This window comes from Calonectris borealis, chromosome 21, assembly GCF_964195595.1.
Source record: "Calonectris borealis chromosome 21, bCalBor7.hap1.2, whole genome shotgun sequence".
Classification (NCBI taxonomy): Eukaryota; Metazoa; Chordata; class Aves; order Procellariiformes; family Procellariidae; genus Calonectris; species Calonectris borealis.
The window spans coordinates 927,271-949,486 of NC_134332.1; the positions used below are offsets into that span (position 1 = coordinate 927,271).

The 22,216-nt window shown below is 57.1% G+C and overlaps 1 protein-coding gene across 1 annotated transcript; it reads right to left on the minus strand.

Moving 5' to 3' along the window:
• Nucleotides 1–74: 74 nt before the first annotated feature.
• LOC142091256 (ectonucleoside triphosphate diphosphohydrolase 8-like) lies at nt 75–22,125 on the minus strand. Its single transcript, XM_075170214.1, has 10 exons — nt 19,873–22,125; nt 8,815–8,951; nt 7,747–7,864; nt 7,049–7,199; nt 5,814–5,973; nt 4,765–4,998; nt 3,442–3,714; nt 2,485–2,595; nt 1,667–1,804; nt 75–1,435 (listed from the first exon to the last, which is right to left on the minus strand). Exons 2-10 carry the CDS (start codon nt 8,938–8,940, stop codon nt 1,253–1,255), a joined length of 1,494 nt encoding a protein of 497 aa, XP_075026315.1. The 5' UTR covers nt 8,941–8,951; nt 19,873–22,125; the 3' UTR covers nt 75–1,252.
• Nucleotides 22,126–22,216: the final 91 nt, after the last annotated feature.

Genomic DNA, 22,216 nt, shown 5'->3' on the forward strand with positions numbered 1-22,216 from the left:
ACCCTTAAATTTTTGGGGAGTCCCACTGGCAGCCAGTGGAGTGAGGTGAGACACCCTGGCTCTCAGAAGGAAAAGGCCTGTCCTCGTGCCCTGCTGGCTCCTCTCTAAGGTCTGGCAGATGCTGCGAGATCTCCAGGGGCATCTCCTGTGGCACTGAGCGATGTTGACTCTCCCCTGAGTCCCCGTTGTCATCACCAGCCCTTGCGTGGGAGACGGAAACAATAAAACCATAACAGTTCAGGAGCAAAGTAACAGGCATTTCCCCACTCGCTGACTTTTACAATGTTTATTTGGATGACGAGAGCTGTGAGACACCTGCCTGTCTGCAGAAACACCAAAGGTCAGCTCCTTGCTGCCGGGAGGCAAATAACAAAATGAATCATCCACAGGGCAGATAACAAACAAAAGAGCAGAACCAAAGGCAAAGGCAAGGGCGCAGTTGTGGGCAGGACCCAGCTCATCCACATCTGCAGGGTCAGGGCAGACTCGCAGCCTGCTGGAATCTCAACCTGACACCCACGGTGTCCAGGCTTCTGCTGGTGGGACAGTCTGGTCTCCAGGAAGACACTTAGGAACATCAATGCCTTCATCCCAGAGGAAAAGGAAGATGAGATGAGATGGACCTGCTGGGGAGGCATGGACCACACTTCTGACTTTGGGTGCTCAATCTGCCTTCTGTCTCCAAGACCATCAGATAAGCCCAAACGATACACCCTCAGGAGAGCCAGCTGGGGTGCCACAGAGCCTTGCGTGCCCTCACGCTGGCAGACCTGGCAGGGACCTGCCTGGCTGTTGGCAACCGTGGTCAGACCCAGCATCGCACGAAGCACCCTACCACCAAGTGCCTGCAGCCATGCACTAATGGTCTGGTATTCGGGGAGCTCTTCCACAGCCAGGCTGGCTCTCCACGGCCCCACGTGCCAGCCAGTGCGATGGAGGCCAGATCTGTAACAGGCATAGAGGTGTAAGGAGACAGAGAGGCATGGCCGGGGTTCCTGTGGCGCGTAGGCTGATCCCAGCAGTTCTCCACAGGAGCTCCTCTGGAAACCTCACGTGGTGCCTATCTGCATGTTGGGGGCAGTCCCGTGGGAGGCCAGACCTTGGTTCTTCAGTGCTGTAGAGGTTAACGTGCTCAGCATCGTTGAACGAGCCTCAGGCTGCCAGTCCTGCTGGCAAAGCGCAGGGCACCGCAGTGCAGACAGCCCTCCAGACCCACCGTGCTCCTGCTGCGCTCTGAAATGCACCCGGGCTCCTACACCCACAAGAGCAGGAGCAGGGCAGCAAGCCCCAAGGCAAGGGTGAGGATGATGAAGGCGACGGCCGCAGCCCACAGGGAAGGAATGTGCCCCTTCACCCGCGCCGGAGCCTCCGCCGGGATCATGTTGGTGAGGTTCAGCATGTACCCCAGCATCCAGCCGACGTCGGCGCTCCCCGCCTGCCCGAGGCGAGAGGGGACAATGAGTTAGCCCTGCAGGAAAGGCACACCGACGACGCAGGGCCACCTACTCCTGCACGGCCCAAACGGGGTGCAGCAGCTGGCCCCACAGCAGCGCCAGGCTGGGATGGGGGGCAGGCAGGGCTGCTGGACCGTGGCTCTCATGGCACCCCACGACTCTTTTCCCCGGCGCTGCCTCTACTGCTGCCCGCAGGCTGGGTTTCTGCCTACCTTCATCTGGAAGAAGATGTTGTTCCAGCTGGTCTCGTTGAACTTGTAGGCATCGAGGAGGAGTGTGAGGATGTAGTTGGCGTTGGCACAGTATTTAGGCAGTCGCTCAGGATTCTCTCTGGGGTAGCTAGAAGACAGCTGGGGTGGGGACATGTTTGGAGAGGACAGGGAGTTATTTGCAGGCAATTTCCATGCAGGGACAGTGCCCTGACAACTGCTGCACGAGGGGCAATGGCTCCGCAGCCACCAGCATCCAGAAAAAAAGTCCTGTCTTTTCTGGTATTTTGGCAGATATTTTGGACCTGTCCACACAGGGCAACTCCTTTGAGGAGGATTCACTCTCCACATGGAAACAGAGACATGTTGGAGCTCCTCCTGCCCCAGATTCTCCCATCTCATCCTCCTCGTGCAAGGGGCCCCTGCTCTCTGCCCCATGGTGGTCCTACCACATCTCTTGGCCTTATCCATCCCCATTTGACTCGTCTCCAGAGTGGTGCCAGCAGCTGGCTCCCCCCTCACCACCCTCCAGGGCTCCAGCCCCACCTCCATCCCCAGCTCCCGTGCTGGTGGGGAGATTTTGCTGCCTTCACCTGCCCTGGGTGCCCCTTTCCCAATGTTGTGTGAGTAAGGAGGGTCCCCAAGGGTGGGTGCAGGACGGTCCTGGCTCCCTTGGAGAGCTCAGGGATGGCTCTGCTGTGCAGGGCACAGCTCAGCAACCAGGGAGCCTTGCCCTGGAGGAGTCCCCGCTCCTCTTCCCCGACCCCAGGATTCCTTTGCTTGTGAAACTTCCCCATAGCCTCCCATCGTGGGGAACGTACGTCTTCCCAGCTTCTTGTGCAGAAATGCTCGATGGTCTCCCTGACAGCAGCCAGCGACTGCCCCTCGGTCAGGTTGAGAAACTTGAAGTTATAGTAAAAGGCAGAGAAGGCCTGAAAGGCAAGAGGCAGAAACACCGTTGAGTTACAGTGGGGAAACCCCCCCAGGCAGCTGCCCCCATCTCCCTCGAAGCAGGAGGTGGGCTTTGTCCTTCACCGGGTTTGTCCCACCGCTGCATAGTCCCAGGGCATCGCTGTCCATGTCCCAGCAGAGATTCTATTCTGTTCTGTTCTATTCTGCGCCAGCCAGAGGGGCAGCGGCAATGGGGCTATGGGGGGAAGCTGCCCAGTAGATGGGACTCGGGCTCTACTCAGGACTGGGAAGTCCTGTGAGGTGGGGGATGGCAGCAGCCCCCTGCTCTCCTGCACGAGGTTCCTCTCCGGTCTGGCTGCACCCCGTGTCTCTGCCAGGCAGACATCCCACCCTCCCCTTCCAGCACACAGGGCCATTTGGGAATGCTGTTGGGACATGTCAGGGGGAAGCAGGAGCTGGGCTTTGTCCTTCACCGGGTTTGTCCCACCGTTGCATAGTCCCAGGGCATCGCTGCCCATGTCCCAGCAGAGATGATGGGCTGGGGGTGTAGGTGCTTGCTGGCTGCAGCAGCACATGGAGCACAGGCAGAACCTTGCCTGGCTAAGCTGGCTAAGCTCTTTTTTTTTTTTTTAACTGAAAACTTGGTTTTCAACTAAGCACCTGTTTTATGAACACGGTCCCATTTGGAGAGCTGGCTGAAAAAACAGATGGCAGCAATCCCTGTTGTGCCCTGGGGCAGTGGTAATTTGGTGCTTCTTGCCCCCATTCTGCTGCGGGGAGGTGACAGTGCCACGGGGCACGCAGGGACACCACAGCACCCGGGGACATGCTCTGTCCGGGAGGCGGGAGGATGAGATTTGCCTTACAATGAACTGCCCGCTGACCCGGGGCTGGTAGACGCCATCGAAGGTGCAGTCCTGGCTCTGGCCGCACGCCGAGAAGTTGAACAGCTTCTTGACGGCTGCCAGGCACCCGCTGGCATTGCCCCTGCCCTCCAGGGTCACGTTCCTGTCACCGAGGGTCAGGCGTGGGTCGCTGCGGTTGGTGCAGGGACTGGTACGGAAGGAAGACAGCGAGATGGTTTCATTGTAGTCTTTTGGGTAGCAAGGGTGATCGACTCGTGTGCTGGAGGACGACTCCTGGGAATAGCAAAATCACAGGCTGCAGCCTCCTCCAAACCCTCTTGGCGGGTTTGCCCATGCTGGGCAGCAAGGTTCACCCAGCGCTCCCCCCAAAGCCACGGGTGCAGGCATCTCCCACCTCCTCAGCAGGGAAAGACCCTCCTGCTGTTTAATCCTGGTCTTGTTGGCCGTCTGCAGTCCCAGTCTGAGCTCAACGCTAATTCTCGCTCTGCTTTGTCTCGTTCCCTCTCCCACGGAGGCAGACCAATTTCAGGGACTCAGCACCTCTCTCCCCTGGCCAGCAGGATCATGGTTTGGGGCACTCAAAGCCCTCTCCACCCCAGCTCTAGCTCTGTCTCTAGCTCCTGCCCCAGCCAGGGACACCACCTGGGACCTTCCTGGCTGTGCGGCATGAGCAAACCCTTCTGGCTCGCCAAGGCTGCTCCTCCTGGTAAGATGCAGCTCCGTGAAGGCCCTTTTCCCCTCTGACCTTCCAAAAAATGGCCTGAGAAAGATCTCTGGTTCACTTTTCTCAGGTCCATGCAGCCACAGAGTAGTTGAGGGGAGCTATAGGGGTACCTGTGCCAACCCCCTCCTTAAAGTGTGACCAACTAGATCAGGTTGCTCAGAGCCTTGTCCCGTCAAATTCTGAATTGCTCCAAGGATGGCGACTCCACAGCATTTCTGGGCCCTATTCTGATACTTGACCATTCTTACTGGGAAATACTTTTCCCCTGCACCTGGTTGGAAACTCGCATGTTCCAGCTTGTGCCTGTTGCCTCTTGTCCTGTCACTTTGCACCTCTGAGAAGAGCCTGGTCCTGCCTTTTCTACACCCTGTGCGATGCAGCTGTGTACAGCCAGAAGACCTCTCCTGAGCCCCCTCTTCTGACGCTTCCCATGCTCCTCTCCACATCTGCCTGCCCGTGCTCCAGGGAGGCTGTACCTGCTCTCAGTTCCTGCTGATGCCTCCCTGGAAGAGCATTGCCTGTTCTTATTTTATGCATTAACAAGTCTGTGGTTGGTATCATGACACCAGAGTCCAATTACCCCCCAGTTCCCCCCTCACCGCAATTAATTCCTTTGCCAGTCGCTTCAGCATCTCGTTCTGCCCGTAACAGAGGTAGCTGTGTGCGTAGATGTTGTAGTTATACCCGTACAGTGTGAACTTGGAGGCTTCATTCCAGTTTATCACTGAACCTTCGGGCATAAAGCTGATTTGAGTGGATGCTCCTCCAAGATCCAGTGCCCCCAAAAAGTTGGCCGCCTCTGGACGAACCCACGTGTGTGCTTTGGGGGAGTACTGCCAAGGCGAGACAGGGGAGGAAGAGGAGTAGTACACGGCTGGGCTTGAGCAAAAGTCTCATCCCATTGAAGTCAATAGGGTTTTGTTACTAAATTCAAGGGTATTCAATTCAATTATTTCCGTACCTGAGGCCCCACTGCCTTCCCTGCCCAACCAGCCTGGCCATTTAATCAGAGCCAGAAAAAACAGAGATTGAACTGTCTGATGGTCACAATGTGCCAACCTGCTGTGGGCTCACATGGCTCTGAGCCACTGGTTCCCAGACCAAAGTGCTGGTGGGGACCTGGCTTGGATGGGCTGCCCTTCCTGAAGAGCAGGCTGCAGAGGTGCCGCTGCAAGGGGAAGGACAGAAATCCTCCAACAGCCTGCACAGGAGCCCGACGGTGCTGGCACCTCTGTGAGCTGTGGCAGTGCTGGATAGAGGGTGGCAGGAAAGAGGTTTGGGTCAAGCTTCCTTAAGACTGGCACATTGAACCAAACCTGGGGCCTCGCAGGGCCACACGGAGATGGACCTTCCCAGGGCAGCAAGGCAAAGCCTAGCAGGAGCAAACTGTCCCCGCTGGGCTGCACGGCCGACCTCGCTGTCCCCAAGGGACCCGCTGTCCACATGGTGTGGAGATGTGCTCTGAGCTCTTAACAGGGACACCCCCATTCCTGATTTCTCCCTCCTCTTTCACTGTAGGCAAGCCAGAGGATAACTGGCTCCTTCCCCAAAAGCCGTTAACCGAGACTTTCCTCCTGTGCTAAGCAAGCTTAAGAAAAATCAGAAAAACTGTATTAGCAAAGGAGGGTGTGTTTCACCCTTCTCCCACCTTAGTGAAGGACTCCAGCAGGTAGTTGATGGTGATCCAGCCATAAGCCCCCTCCTCCTCTCCTGTAAGGATTCGAGCTCCTTTGAAAGCCACGGGGTACTCTCGCATGGTTTTAGCAACTTCGGCCAGGACTCGGTCTGCGGCAGAGCTGTTCTGTTCTCTAAGAAGGACTCAAAGGTCAGGACCCATACCCAGCTACATCAATACTACAGACGAACCACAAGGAAACAGTCTGGTTTTTTCCCAGTTCCACATGCTCCAGTTTTTTGCAACAAGCAGTTTGTGTGAAATGATGTTTCCTGCTACAGAACTTGTCAAAGCTGCTCGTACAGCATAAATCCCAGCTGTCTAGACTTGGCATCATCAAATCTAGGAGCAATAGCAATCTCTTCCCTCCAGTGCAGCTTGATCCTGGTCACACAGAAGTTTGCCAGGCCACCCTTCCCTGTCTAAGTACCTTGATAGTGCTGGAGGCCAGAGGGGATTGTGCTGCAAAACCCAGGTTTGAACATCACCCACCGACTGCACCAAAGCCAGGGCTGGCTGCTGAGCTCGGGTGGGTCTTTTGGGAAGGCGCCAGCCTGGTTTCAGACCTCTGAGTGGGGGAAGATGTCTCGGGGCTGCTGGCATGTGCTCACCCTCTGAAGCGAGTAACCTTCAGGCTATGACCCGGCTCCTTCCCAGGGAAAGGGTCAGGTTGCCAGGGCACAGAAATAACGTTAGATATCTGCAACCATAAAACCAAGAACCATGAAATGAAGGTTGACATTTTAAGAGAGCTAATATGGGCTGGAGAAAGGTAAGGGCAGGTCCTGCAGCACTCCGTTGCCTCCTACCTCTGCCCCGCTCCCCCACTAGCACCCATCCGTCTGGGCAGATGGCACATCCCTTGGTGGCATCTCAACTCCCTTGTGTTTAAGGAATAATGAAGAGCAAACAAAGAGCTCTGAGAAGCATTTCTTGCTTGGAACTGGGCATGCAGCACCATCCGGGGTCCCAGGATGCCAACAGACACCTCTGAGTAGCCTCTCTGCCCCAGGGCCAATCACTCAGGACAGCTCAGCCACCCCTGTGTCCCCACCGGGCTGCCTTCTCCCCACTCCCCGGTCACTTGCTCACGGCAGCGTGTGAGCTGGGAGCTCCTGGCAGCTGGCCCCATGCAGGACACTGTGTCCTGGCAGTGGCTGCTTGCAGCTTGGCTGCTGCTCCGCCACCCCCGCGCCCCGCAGCGGTACCTCAGTAGCCTCATGCCTGCCGTTGCTCCGAGATAAGCTGGGGCATCTCTCTGTTTTGCAGCAGGAATGACCTTCAGGGCTTTATCCAGGCACTCCCTTAGGGAATCACCGGCTTTTGGGGGATCGTTGGCATAGCTCGATATGCCTTGCCCTGGAAGAGAGTCAGGCTGGGACAGGCTGAGGGGAACGGCTAGGGACAGAGATGTGGGAGCAAGAGGACATGGGGCAGCGAGGTCTGTCACCCCTTAGCAACAAAGGGTGCTTTGCCTGGGTCCCCTGGTCCCCTGAGACCTGACTGAGGCACGCTTACGTTCATCTCCTATGGCTTCCCCACATCTCCCATGCTTTCAGCAGTGTCCCCAGCTCTATGGATGAGACCTTCCCCAGGCAGGACAGCAGCTTGGGCAGCTGGGGGCAGTCCAAGGTGGAAGAATGAAAATCCAGAGCAACACCAAGGTGCTTCAGTCCCACCAAGCACGTGGGCACTACATGGTGCTGAGGGCCCACCAACCATGAGCGAAGCCAGCGGGGCCAGGGACCACCCTGCCTCAGCCAGGGCTCCCCATGGTGCCAGCAGTGACAGCCCGATGGACAGAGCTGCCCAGCGTGGGCAGGCCAACAAGAGGAAGGGCCAGGTCGTCCCACCCACCACACGACCGTGCAGGGCAGCACCGAGCCCATGGCAGGGAGATACTGACCCTGGACATCACAGGACAAGGTCTGGCTGACCACACCGGTGTCGTTCTCCTTGTCTGAATCCCACTCGTAGACAAACAGCGAGGTGTGGGATGAGCCTGCATCAAACACCATCCCATACTGGAAGGAAAAACCAAGACATCACGTTGGCGGGAGGAGCAGCAGCCTGCCCCTCGCCCCACCATGGCCCTGCCAGGGTCGTGGGGCCAGGGGATGCCCCAAACCCCATCTCTCTAAGGCACAGCTATCTGAGCGTGGCAGAGCAGAGCGGTGACAGTGCGTGGCCTCCGCACGGGCATTTCCCACAGCAACTGAGGGACTTTTTCATTCCTTTCCACCCGAGGTCTGTGCAGCAATGCCAGCTCACACAAACATTTTTTTGGTTGTTTCTGCATGTTTCTTTATTTTCTCTCTTGGTTACATACCTTTTGTGTCTACACTGGCCTCACCTTGGGGCCAGCAACTCCGCCACCTCCAGTGCTCTCTGCTACCCCCATGGCTGCACCCAGCCTGGGCAGAGACTGGCAGGGCCACACCAGCCCCGCTCCAGGAGCACCCAGCTGTGAGCCTCTCCCCAGGAAAGCCCCGAAACCAGGCCAGCCCTCTTCCAGCAGCCAGGGTGGGATGCCAAGCTGCAGGGGAGGGACGGGGAGGAGCCATGATGCTCGTGCTGTCCCGTGAGCGGGTTAGGACAAGGCCGGTGGGAGCTGGCAGGAAGGAAGGCCACGTGGAGGTATATCGCCCTGCGGTGCGGTGCCCTGGGAGGCCAGAGGGAGCGGGGCAGGGCTTTGCCCTACCCATCTGCCCCAAGGTAATCTCCTCGAAACACGTCAAGCGCGTAGCGTGGTGGCTAATTTCAGAGGAGGCTTCCCTCCCTGACTTCGAAGTGGCCAGGCTGTATTTCTTCTGCCTGCATCCTGAGGTGGGAAGAAAACACCCACCCAACTACTACCAGGCAGGTCCTACTGACCACCCTTCACCTCCTAACCCTAACTAAGCGTTGTCTCTGAGCACCTGCCCAAGGTGATTGGTCTCTGCAGTGGTGCTCAGGGACCCTTTTTTGGGCTCACCTTGACCGTGGGTGGGAGGGTGACATCTTCAATCTTCACCAGGCTGAGAACAAGGGCAATGATGGAGAGTGCGATCAGCACCCCGACGATGGCAGTGGTGAAGTGCTTCTTGTTAGCGAACATCATGGTGAAGGCTCCTGCAAACCCAAACACAGGAGAAAGGTGGTTGGTCACAGCCAGCTGGGAACAACGCTAGTCAGTGAGAGCTGCAAGGAGATCAGCGCTGAAAGCTGTCCCTTGGGTAGGGCTGACACCATCTCAAGCTGTGTAAGTTGGAAATCCTGGTGGATAATCAGATCTTTCCCTGGGAAAAGCAATATTAGGATAAAATCGGGCGGGGCTGGAGGAAAGAGGGGTTGGTTGCCCAGCAGCCTGGCACAGCCGTGGTGGGATCACAACAGTCCTCCAGGTCTCACGCCCACTCCTGCTTGGCTCACCATTACCGAGAAGGTTCAGGTCCACGAGGAGCAAAAGAAACACGGCACCAAACAGAGCAGAGCATGGGAAACTGCAAAAAAACTCAACCTGAGATATTGTAGAAGGGGAAGGTGATTTTATTTTACAAGATATAAGCAAGGTCAGCTCACCTGCTGGCACTCCCAGACCCGTGCACCCAGCAGCACCCAGATGTGTGTGCCCAGGTGGGATTGCTCCGAGCTGGCTTGCGAGTCCTTGCTGTGGGTCAGGGCTCCTCCACTGCTGGCAGCAAACCCAGCTTGGACTTGCCTTTTATATCCTTTGGAAGTGGATACTGCTTGAAAATCTTTTCCCCATTATTTTACCTCAGACTTCATCAGCCTTAGGCAAAACTCTTGAATATCTGTTCCCTTCTTTGTCCTACAGGTGTATTTATGGCTCAGTTTGGCATCTTCCCTATAGCTTACCTTCGGCCAATTAGTTCCTCCTCCTCCTTTGAATGAAATCACACATAGGAGCCCTGCAGCAATTAGCGCACACCTCTCCTTTTAACCCTTGTCCCCCTGCTGCTTTGTGCTTTTACACACGATCACACATTTCTGTTCTCTCTTTGCTCTCACCAGTCTTAATATTTCCATTACGAGTCTCTACAAGGTCTGTAAGAGGTGAGAGTGATATTTCCAGTATCCAATGCCTTGAAATCTCACACGGAGTGGTAGGTGCCTTGATATTAAGTTTATTACAATGAGAAGGAAAATCACATCAGAGGAGGAGGATGGCCCTGCCAGGGGGGTCTCAGCAACACTTGCTGAGCTTTGCCAGGCAAGACAGGAGAGGCCAAGAGGGCCAAGACATCGTCAGGGTCCAGCTGGGACTGCGGTCACCCCTTCCCCTGTATGACCCAGCTTTGAGATGCTCCTGGGCTGGGGGTCCCTGCAGACACGAGGACCCCAAGGAGAGCCGGGGGAATGGGGAGGGCTCAGGTCCTCGCAGCCCCCAGCTCCGCCAGCAGCCTCCCATCGCTCCGGGCACGCGTTCGGGGCTCGGCAGCAGGGTATCACACCCAGCCGCGGAGCCCCGGCACCCCTGTCCTGGGACGGGAGGGCTGGTGGACGCGGGGACCTGCTCTCTCTGGGTGATACAGTGAAGCTGCTTCCTGCTGATTCAGCTCCCTGATAAGAGGCTGCCAGGGCTATCACAAGGGCCATCTCCATGGAATGATTCAGTTCCCAGCTGCCTTACCCCAGCGGAGTCAAACACCGCGATGCCACAAGGGAAATGCTGGGGGAGCCCTCATTGCATGCGACCTTCCCAGAGCACCTTTCCCTGCCGCCGGAGGGACGGTGGTTTCAGAGGTCCCGCGCTGTGCACTGAAAGTACCACCCCGTGAAACTGGGGGTGCAGCCGTCCCCAGGTGCTCTCTGCCTCAGGTCACATCTATCTGCCGCTTGCACCGAGCTGGGTGCCTGTGCCGTACCCTGCTGCCGGCCGGCCGGGGCTCAGACCTCCTGGCCAGTCCCTCTTCCCACGGCAATCTCCTCTGCAGTGGCTCGTGTGCTGGTGGGTGGATGCCTGGCGCCCAGAGGGTGCCACCACTCCGGCATTCCCACCTCCACACAACACATAACCTTTGGACTCGCATGGCTTCACTGAAAGGGAGAAGTGTCTGCTACCTTCCCAGGCCTGGAAATCCCCCGCTGACCGCAGAGCGGCTGGGCCAGGGCTCTCCTGAGCAAGGAGAACTTGTCCCCACGCAGGACAGAGAGGCACTGACCGGCCCCGGTCCCTCCTGGACGTGCGGCACTGCGCGGTGGCTGTGTGCACCCAGAGCCAACCAAACCCTCCGGCTCCTGCCTCCAAACCCAGGCTGAGCAGCTCTTCAGTTTACTTTTCCTGATCCTTCTGTAGTAAAGAAATAGCTCCAGGAGTTATGTGATAATATCTGAATACCTCTCATGCCAGAAGGACAGGTAATGATTTCCCAGCTGGGAGGGAGCTGTGATTTCCCTCGGCTTGTGGTGACTCCATCAGCTCATCCCAGGCGGCGGGACTGTCGGAGGTGCTGTTTCTGTCTCCGTTCCGAGGAATTTGGGTCTCTTTGCCAGTCTCAGCCCTTTGGCAAACCTGCTGCCACCAGCCTGGCAGCCCTGGTCCACGTGAGCACAAGGGCAGTGAAGGACAGACCTTGCTGGGACTAAGCTGACCCAGCAGCAGTCGCCATGGTGCATGGCAGGGTCTCCTGGGCTGCCGAAAGAAAGGATGGATGGGAGTGCCCCAGGTCTGCATCCAGCCTGGAGCTTGTCCCAGTAGGGAACTGGGGTGCATCTGGGGCCACATGCCAAATGCAAGCTTTGCAATGCTTCCAAGTCCACCACCGCAGCTTCTGAGAGCAATGGACCCCTCATGAACGTGGTGAGTGGGACCACGCGCTCAGGCAGGTGGGGACGTGTGCCATCACAGGGACACATGGCCCCATGGTCCCACCCATGGTCTGTGGCCCCACCTCAGGGATCCGGTCCCTCGAGGAGCCCTCAAGGAGGGGGCCTTGGAGCAGCCCTGGTGCTCTCGAGCTCTCAGCCACCCATGTCCCATGGACCTTGTCCTAGAAAGAATGGCAGGACCAGACTCGGCCCTGCTCCTGAGATGGGCACAGCCCCAGAGGGTTGGAGATTGGGGCCAAGCTGGTGAGAGCGCCCTGTGGACACCACTGAGCAGAGCACAGGCAACCGCACCCGGCGGTGCTTTGCTCGCCGTGAAAGCAGTGCTTGTGGTGCACCGGTTCCTTTTAACGTGGGCAGATGTGTCCGGTCCCTGCACAGCAGCCATACACCTCGCAGCCACGAGTGGGGCCAGGAGACATCCCCCATCTGCCGGAGCCCTTCATCCACCTCCTGGGGTCCTGAGCGCCCACCTCCCTCTTGGGAGGAAACGTAGATGTGCAAAAGCAGGAGAACCAGTTTCACCAGCACTTTCGTTGAGCAAACAGCCTGTCTGGGTGCCGAAGGCCTGGCAGGGCTCGGGGCAGAGCTGCGGGATGGGGCTGTGCCCAGGCAGAGGGTACGTGGCATCGCTGGGTCTGGGCGGATGGCTCGAGGAAACTCTAGTTTCAAGGGAGCTCCTCCATCTGCTGCAGCTCTTCCCCTCCCTGAAACCCAGCGGGAGCTGCAGGGCTCTGAGCGGCCCTGGTCGAAGGGGACCAGGAATCCCCATTCTCCCAGCACCTTCTTTCCTGGGGCCTGTCTGCCATCCTACAGACCCCCATGGGCTTGGCTGGTAGATGAAGGTGGATACAGGGGTGGAAGCCATGACAGAGGCTTTGCTGGGAGAGGTAATATTATTTAGAAATAGTTCAGTTAAAAATTCTGATAAAAGGTAATACTTCTTCAATTTACGCTAGGTATTCCTGAGCGAAGTCATGTAGTAATGCCGTAAGTAACGGCTTCATAATTTTGTTGACAAAATCCTCCCTGCAAAAACTTTAGGGCAACAGAAAGCTAGGGCTGGGAGGAGGCACGGCAAGCTGGGGGGGAGGCAGAGTCCCCACGGGACCAGGCAAAAGGCTCGCTGGAGACATCTTCCCAAACCTGCATCATGTCCCCAGCACCCAGCATCACACACAGCCCCTATTGCACCCGCGCCTGCTCCCTCTGTGGGCTCCCACAGAGGCCCCTTGATCAGCTAATTAGACAATTACCTTAGCTTTTACCTCCTCCTGCTGAACGGGCTGAGCACTGGCCCCTTCTCCTTCCACCTTGGCACTCCAGGAGGGAGAAGGCTGTTTCCCCTCGTGCCCGCGCCTGCCGCATGTGCAGCGCCCTGCACCCTCTCCCAGGCGGTGCTGCCCCGGCTGGGCTCCGGCAAGGTGACAACACCCCGGCTCCGTGCCACATACAGTCCGGCCCTCAATTTTCTCCGGGTAATCCCACCCAAAGGGGTGTCTGTCTGCTACAACGTGGGCCGGGTCTCCGGGCGATGTGGTGCCCGAGTGTGGAGGATCGCAGGACCTGGAAGGGCCGTGGGGTGCCTGGCCCACAGGAGCACCCGCTCTCACGTGGCTCCCCTCGGGTCCTCGGTGCTGATGAGCCCCAGCCCTGTTTGCCTTCGGGGATGTGCTCTGGTGAGAGCTAAATGTGCTATTTGCTCATAACTGAGAAAGTGACCTAAATGTCTCATTCTTCTGACTGCAGGTGGACAAATCTGCTACGGAGAAGTATGGCTAGAGTACACACACACCCCTATTTGATCTGCTTTTGACATATATTTCTTTGTCTGTGGCCCTTGAAATGACTCTTTGAGACCCAGAAGGAAGTTGCCAGGCTGGTGTGGAGACTCTGCGGGGTTCAAGTCCAGCCTTTACTGCCAGTCGCTGAGATGACTGGTGTTTGTGAAATGAGATCACCTCCATTGCTAACGTCTTCCCTGTGCCTTCTGAAAGGAAAACACCTTGACTCAGGGTCAAAAGAGAGTCTCTCATTTCCCCACCATTTAATATCTGCACCATGAGGTCACCCCAGCTCTGGCCGTGGGAGGTGCAGGCGGTGGCTCTGTGCAGGTCCCATGTCTCTGGGTGAGCTGCACTTGCACGCTCCTGCCTCTTGTTCCCCTTCCAGATGCACCCCGGGTCTTGCTGCAGCTTGTCACAGCCGGGACCAGCTCCAGCCCTCCCTTCCAGTCCTATTCCAGCAAGACTGGTGGAATTGCGGCCATTTAAAGCTGCCTTTGGGATGTCCACGCCTGCTGTCCCCGGCTGGCAAGTAGCACACCAGACCGTTCCTCCTCCCTACTGTTTTTCCCAATGTGTATCATTATTAAACACGCCCCAGTTGCCCTGACTGTGACTGTCTTGGTGCCGCCTCTCAGCTGTGGGTGCTCCGAGTCAGGGACATGTGCCTGGAGCTAGCCCCTGTGCCAGCCACGGACACCCCGGTCCGTTCCCCTTCCCTGTGCGCAACTACAACATAGCGGGAGTTGGCCCTGGGGCAGCTCCATCTCCCACGGCGCTCGGATGGGGCTTAGCACCACACCTGCATCCTCGTGAGATCCACGAGATTAATTACATTGATTAAAATATCAGTATTTTGATATTGACAGCGGAGTCGGCTGAGCCCCGCAGGGCAGGCTGCCTGGGGAACGGGCACCAGCTCCCTGCTGGGAGAGGGATGTGCTGCCCAGCGCTGTGGTGGTGGGCTCCGTGTCTGCTGGGGTGGAGGGATGTGGCGGAGGGATGTTCCAGGAGGTTGAGGCTGTTAGTTGCTCTCTCACCAGCTGTGTTACCTGGGGATGAGAGCACCAAGCTGGAAGGTGAAGTTGGGGTGTCTGGGATCTGGCTCACAAGAGCCTCGGGCGTGGGCTCTCCTCTGGCCCTGGGCATCCTGAAGGTTTTTTCTTCCTGAGATCAGGGAGCACAGGGAAAGGAGGATGAAGCACCCTTAGGGCAGGATTTTCCCTTTCACTAGTGCCACAGTGAGCATTTGGGGACAGCACGGGAGGGAGACTGAGGCAAGCAGCTCTGGGGATGCTTGATTGCCTCCAGTGCAATCAACAGGGCCATAAGGAAACAAGGCAGAAGGTGAAAGGGTGACGTGATGGAGGTGTCCCTCAGCAAATGCTGGAGGATATTTGCAGGAGACCAGGAAACCCTTTGGCTATGGGAGGTCTCCCTTGAGCTGCCAAACTGGTTTGGCAACACCATGATGGAGCCAGCTACCCCCGCCGCGGTGGTGGGTGAGCTGTGGACAGCTAGACACTCCGTATCCCCTCACTCCCTGCTAGGCCACCTCATGTCACTGAGCTGTGGTATTCTGGACGTCTCTCTCCTCAAAGTCTCAGCAAAGCTTCTGAGAAGCTGCTCCAGGGAGGTCATTGTTGCTGCAGCCTCCCTTCCTTCAGCCTTTCCTCCTCCTTGTGCCCCTGCCATCCTGGCTGCTCCCCTCTGGGCTTTCAGCACTTGCTCCACACTTCTCATCACATCTTTCCGAGAGCAGTGACTCAAAATGGACCTGTGCTTTCAATCGCAGCCTTGCCAACTCTCTAAATTATTCTCTAAAAGTTATAGATGAAGTCCTGGAAACACCAACCCTGAAAGTGGGGGCTGCAGCAGCTCAGGGCACCCACGTCAGGGCAGAGACTTGTGTGCTTCTAAGGTCACATTTGCTTTTGCACACATTGGCCGTTAGCCAGGGACACCCCAAAGCCACCTCTGTATCCCACCTACCCAGCAGCTGGCCAGGCTGCTCTGTGGCCCTTCCTAAGCGTGATACCTTGTGCTCGCCCTCTCTCGTCTCCAGAGTGGCTGTCACCCGTAAGAGAAGGGTGTCAGGTTGGGGTAGCATAGTTTCTTGACAAATCTAGATGAAACACTACTTATCTCTTCATTTTCTAGGCGCTCTCCAATAACTTTTTGACTGCTTGTCCCAATGTTCCCAGCAGTTAGAAGCTGAGCTGAGGGCTGCAGTTTGCCATTGCCTACACACAAGTAGGACATGTCTCTGACACGGGAGCTTATTGGAAAAAAAACCAAACCCAAAGCTAAATGATGAGGCTTCAGGAAGAGCTGGGAATCTGGACTGCAGGCAGGTCCACAGCTCCGAGGGGAGCACATGCGGAGGCAGCCCCAGGCAGGGGTGACCCACAGCTCCTCTCCCCACAGGCAGGGCTAAGCGGCTGCTCTTGGCAGGGCTGCCAGGCTGCTTTCGTTTTCCCAACCTCTTATCTTGGTGCAGGGAATTAGTTTGCGTGTGAGATAACCAGACCGCACTGCTACCACATCCCAGACCATGATCTGGTGTCGGTACTCACCACGTGAAGCCAGTGTACTGCTGGTGGAGGAGGACCTGCTCTGCTTTTGCCACCCCAAACCACCAGCCTGGCTCTCCCTGGACACTGGGACGCACTGGCCTTGGCAAGCCAAATGGGGTTAGAGTTCCCATTGCTGTTTGGGAGTGCTAAATAAAAAAGCAAGAAAAGCAGCAAGGGACTGAGAGCACCGGGTGGCACGAGGACCAGCAATGGACGGGGCCGAGGCGGTTAGGGTGGTGGTCTGGATGGCTCTGGGGGCAGAGGTGGAACTATGGAGCCTATATGCTGCATGTAAAACCCCGTTCAGGGGTGCTGGGATGCTGCTAAGCCACCCTAGAGCAGCCTGCAACCGCCGGCTTCCAGCTCAGCCCTGCGTTGGGTCTCACCCACCGCCCAGGCTGAAGCCAGCTCTGCCCCCAGCAGCCCCCAGCATGGCCGACGCACCGGGGGGGCAGCTGCAAGGAGCAGGGACTCTGGCTGCAGAGGGGTTTAGGGGTCTTGCACCACAAAGCACTTTGTAAGTCTTTGGAGTGATCCAAGTGTTAGAGCCAGCACAGAGGAGGCTCTCGGGTGATTTGAAACGTGTTTCAGCCAATTTAGTGATAAAAATCTAACTTTCACTTGCATGAATCAGGCCATTTCCTAAAGGACATGCCTGGGTGAGAGCTGGCTGTGGAATTAGTGTTTCGGCTGTGAATGCTTTCAGCGTGCGAAAGTTATCAAAGACACAAGAAACAAGAAACACGGAGGCGTGGGCAGCCTTGGCCTCTGGCGTGGCTGGAGACCTGCCTGCAGCCAGCAGCGTCCTGATGGTCACTGCATCTCAGCTCCACCCCAAGTAAGGCTGTAAAAGCCAATACAGCTAATGCAAGACAAATTCTGGGGTCACTAAAGTCAGCCGCTATCCAGGATGTCATGTAATTCCCAATCCTGTCACCTATGTGTTGTTTCTACGTCTTCCACAAATGATAAACCAAAATGATCCTTCCTGATCTTGGTGCCTTGCCCAAGGCACTCTACAGCCCTCTGAAAGACGCTCCACCACCCCTGCTTTCCTTCCATGCACGTCTTGGCCACGGTCCCTGTGTCCTGGAGCAGCAAAGATGCAGCTGAAGGCACAGGCTGGTGAAGGGGAGGTAGGTGTCTTGGAGATGGAGAGGGAGGTGTCTAACCAACGCCTGAGCACCAAGGGGTGAAGCTACCTTCTGCTCTGTTTGGTGGTAGGACTGGATGTGTCTGATCTACAGACAACATCTGGGATGGGTAGTGTGGGAGAAGGGACGGTGAGAGTGGCCAGAGGCGGCTGCAAGAGGGGAGCTTTCCAGTTAAGAGCTGCTTTTTGAGTAACAGTTACTTTTGCTTAAGCTGTCTTTTGTTGGTGTATATGAAAATAGAAGGTTAAAAAATAAATCAGCCAGGCTTGCTGCCAGGATTACAAATCCTCTGCAAAGAGCATCGCAAAAGGCTGAAGAGTTTCAACCATAGAGAGCAGGTGATGGAGATGCCTTAGTAAAGGCTTTGTCCCACCCACAAACCTGAACCTTTGGGGGTCAATGAGCTGAGAAAGCCCCAGGCAGGAGCTGCCAGGAGTCCCAGGGACCCAGCACACACCACAGACCTGCTGTATGGGCTTGGCACCATCGCTGGAGCCTGGCTGGGAGAAATACCCAGTGTTTTCCGTCCCCGCTCAGCGCTAGCATCTTCTTCTCTCAAGCTGGGAGTCCTGGGAGATGGCAGCGTGTCATGCCCTATGTCCCCAGCACCGCTGGGTGGGTACCAAGGGTGACCACTTTTGTGAGACTGAGGGTTCCCAAAGTACAAACCCAGGCTCTGCACAGAGTTTTGGGGCAACCGAGGACAAACCTGCCTTTCTCCGCATCCAGCCCCCTCACAGGGACAGGTTTATAGAAGCTGATGTGCAGATATTTAAGATGGTTGTGCTCAGCCTTAAAGCCCACGTAAAATTAGGCCATTTCTCCCCAGGGGCTCAAGTCCCTGGCACACAACCTGAGCATACGGCAAGAAGGGACCCGGACTTCGACCCACACCTCGCAAAGCCTCATCTGAAATGAGTGACAGCTGCCAATCATGATAATAGCGAAAGCCAGCCTCCACAGCTGAAACGGGACGGTGGCTGGCATCTCAAGAGGTATTTGGAGTCATCTTACCCAGTTTAGCAGGTTTTTAGTCCCAGTATGAGAATTTGAGGCAGAAACAGGCTGCCAGCTGCCTGTCTTCATTCCCTGCTCCCCCTGGCCCTTCCACGCGGACTTGTGGGTGGTCAGCAGCTGCTCACAGGTAGGGCTTGCAAGACTTGTCTTTACTTTTGGGGCAGTTCCAGCTATCTCCACGTGACAGGACCACTCCAGAGACACAGCACACCTCCAGGTCCCAGGGCTCAGCTGCCAAGCCATGGCACCGACTGTGCCACCCAGTCCAGTAGCTCCACATCTCTCAGCACCCGCTTGTCCGTGTTGGACAAACAGCACCCCGCAGCCACGTCCTTTTCTTGTTCTCCCACACCATCCTCCTCTCAGCCACCCCCACGGATGGGTGGCTGCTCTCCTCACAGCCTTGCCCTCATATGGTGGCTTCTGTTCCCACAAGCCCCGGGCAAGGCAGGACACTGCTCGAACCATGACCCCAGTGTCCTTCCAGTGAAGCAGCTCCCAGTTCCTAACTGGGAGCCATCCACCGCATCGGGATGCTAAAGCCACCACTGAGCTGAGCAGGTCACCAGGTGCTGCCCGTGTTAAGATGCAGGTGGAGATGGAGGTCCCTAGGACCATCCATTCCCAGCTGTCTCCTTTAGGAGTCCTCATGCCCCTGTGGTACCTCAGCTCATGCCGGACCCTTGTCCTCCTCACGCATGAAGCCCAGCCAAGGGGCTGGGCTCTGCTCTGGAGATGCCATATGGACATGATGGCACCAGCTTCATCTCCCTCCAGCGTAGCCATCTCCCATTTCAGATACCTCTCCAAGAGCTGCTCCTGTTCCAGCAGGAGCTGGGACACATGGAGCAGGGTGACAGCCGGGGCCAGTACTGTCCCTCTGTCAGGGTGATGCTGGTTTGGCACCCAGGCAGGGCTGTGCGAAGGCTCCCTCCCCACTGGCCCCGGCAGTTTGGAGCGGCACGGGGCTGGGGCACCCATGGGGTCCACGGCACCGGCATAGGGAAGCCGCGCCACTCCCGCAGCGTGTCCGCAAGGCCAAACCTCCAGGCTGGGAGGGAGCTGGGGTTTTAGCCGAGGAGCTGCACTTGGATTTGGGAAAGGCCCAGCTGGCAGTGGTACCCAACTCACCCGCTGCAGCAACAAAAATAACCCGAGGTGAGATTTTTATCTTTGCCAGAGCATATTCCATCATGCAAAAGAGCCTGTTGGTCCAAGACTTGAGGAGCTCCCTCCCCATGCCAGGGAGTGCCAGGGACCCCGTGGCTCGCACCAGGCAGCGGATGGGTGTCAGGGACTGTCCCCTCAAGCCGTCTCAGCTGGCGGAGGGTCCAGCAGGATTTCACAGAGGGGGATGCTCCCAGGAGTTTTGCGTGGCCACATCGCCCCAGCCACAGGCTGGTGTGCCCGAACTGCCCACTGCTGGGGTGCGAGGGCAAATGCCCCAGGAAGTTTTGTTGCAGGACTTGGTGGCCCTGGGCACAGCAGGTGACTCCTTCGCACGAGGAGGGAGTCCCAGGAAGGGATACGGCTGGTCCTGGCTGCCAGACAATCCCAGCCACCCCCGGCCATGCAGGCAGCCCCGCACCCTCATCAGGGCAGCACCCCAAGTGCCACAGTTCGGCAACGGGCCGCCCCTGCGTCCCCAAACGCACCTGGGAGCTTGCCTTACCTTGGAGGAGCAGAGCCAGGAAACGCTGATTGCTGGGGCTCTTCCCCGAGGCAGCTGCAAAATGCTGGAAAAGCCGCTTGCAGGCGAGCTCGGCGGCAGGCGGGTGGATATGGCATCGTCCCCCTGTGCCGAGCACCACGCCCTGGTGACACGGCTGTTTGCTAGGTTGGGGCTGACGGTCCCGGGCAAGCCCCGCCGGGGCTCAGCAGCAGGAAACGGCCCCATTCCTCTGCAAAGCGTGGCAGCGAGGCTGAAGGATGCGTTCATTTGTTTGATTTTTTTTTTTTTTTTTTTTTTCCGCCCCTTCTTTGGTTCAATTAGCCATATGGTTGGGGAGCTGCGGGAGAGTCCAAAGGCACCGATCGGTCCCCAGGGCAACTCAGTGAGTGTCCCCTCCTGACTCAGAGGCTTTGCTGCTCTTCCTGCTCCTCTCCGCCTTCACCAACCGCGTCCCCCACCCTCTGCGGCTCCGGTTCTTCATGCCTGTCAGCAGACACTGGCTGTCCCCCCAACACCGCCCCAGCCTTGCTCCCCTGCTCTCACCCCCATCGCCCCTTACCCCAGCCCTCACCCTCCCCAGACCCACACCGGTGACTCTGTGGCTGCTGGTGACGCAGTATCTGCTGCTGCAGGTGATGCAACATCTGTGGCACGGGCACTCAGAGTGACCGGGCGCGTTGTGGGCACAACCGTGGCACAGGGACACCGAGAGCGGGTATGAACTCACACTGGTGTGGGGTGGAAGTGGACAAGGAGCAGCCGGCCGCCTTCCTCCCAGATGATGTGTCCTTGGTTTGCCGTAGCTTGGCCCGTGTGAGCAAGCGGCTGCTGCAAGCGGACAGACCAGAGGAGCATCTGGGGACATTACAGCTGCACCTTGGTGACACCGAGCCCTGGAAAACCACATCACAAGGTGAAGCAGGAGCGGAGGAGCTCCTGTAAGGCAGGTCCCACTGCTCGGGGCTCAGCAGCACCTAAGGGTGCGCAAGGACCGAGCAAAATGGGTGCTCCCGTCCTGTACTTCCAGCACCAGATCCTGGCGCCAGGCCATCTAGAGTCACTGGGGACATCGAGCCAAGGCCGGAGCCACCGGAACAGAGGTCGGTGGAGAGCAGGTCACACCGCGCATCAGGGGCTAAGCCCCAGTATGGCCCAGTCTGGGCTAAGTCTGGGTCAGCTTATAGATCCTGCCAGCCCAGGCCACTGGTTCTCCCACTGCCGTTCCGAGCTGGCAGCAGCGCAAAGGGACAACCATCGTCACCTACGGGCAACTTCCTCGCAGTTCCCATCCGCTTTCTAGAGAGAAAAGGAACAGCCGCTTGTTTCATTGTCATCAGAGCATCTCACAGGGGAGATCAGACCCACGGACACGTTCCTGGTGCTCCTCAGGCCTCCACTAAGCGACTCTGAACTGGAGGGCCAGTTATACAGCATCTCCATCTCAAGATCCTATCTGCACGAAACCGATCCTGAGAGCAGCAGAGGAGAGAGTGGTACCAGGAGAAGCTGGGTAGATGGGGCAAAGATGGGATGGGCCAGGGAGCAGCTGACGTTGGAGAGAAAACCCCCAGGAGATGTTTTGTCAGAGTCAACATCATCAAAAGAGTGAAAAGATCCGTAAAACTCGGTGTCAGGAGACCAGTCCTCTGGGCCTGGGCTCCAAAGCAACGCTCAACGTCTCGCAGAAAGGTGAGGAGCAGATCCACCATTCGCAAGACCCTCGTGGTGGGAGCCGAACACAAGTGACGCCGAGGTGTCTTTGGCACTGGGAGTTTCCCGTGACATTGGCATTTAACCTCCTGATCCGCACTTCCCCAGGGAATACTGAACTCCTGACGCTTTCTGGGGGTCTGAGGACAGTGCTTCACACCAAAGCTGGGGTTCAGCGAGATCCCTCCCCATTCACAACCAGCATCAGCCATGCATACTCCTGTCCCCGTGCCTCGCTCTCACAACACTCCTATCTCGATATTTAGGGAATGGAACTGAAATAGAAAGAAAAAAAACACATTTCTGTTAAAAAATACACACATCAGTTCTCTCTGGCTCAGAGCATGGCCCCATAAAACCCTGCCAGCGCAGTGAAGGCCTGAAGTGCTCAGGGAAGTGAGAGGACCGATGGAAATGAATTAGCTTTGCTGGTGAAGCCAGCGCGTCGTTACAAGCGTGGCCTCAGACAGCGCAGGGCAGGCGAGGCAGCAGCTGCGGCGCTTCTGGCTGGCAGCGGTCTGGATGTACAAGGATATCTACAGCAACCAACCAACCTCCAGGTAATTCCCGTTCTCCAGGCAGCAGTTTTAAGTACAAATGCTTTCTAGGAAAAAAGAATTTATAAATAAAACTA

What these genes read in the sequence shown, in the direction of transcription:
- LOC142091256 (XM_075170214.1), bottom strand. Translation starts at nt 8,940, where the DNA reads ATGATGTTCGCTAACAAGAAGCACTTCACCACTGCCATCGTCGGGGTG. An exon ending in TGCTGGAGTCCTTCACTAAG is followed by an intron (nt 4,999 to 5,813) that starts GTGGGAGAAGGG and finishes TCGCCTTGGCAG; the next exon opens with TACTCCCCCAAAGCACACAC. An exon ending in GCACAAGAAGCTGGGAAGAC is followed by an intron (nt 1,805 to 2,484) that starts GTACGTTCCCCA and finishes TCCCCACCCCAG; the next exon opens with CTGTCTTCTAGCTACCCCAG.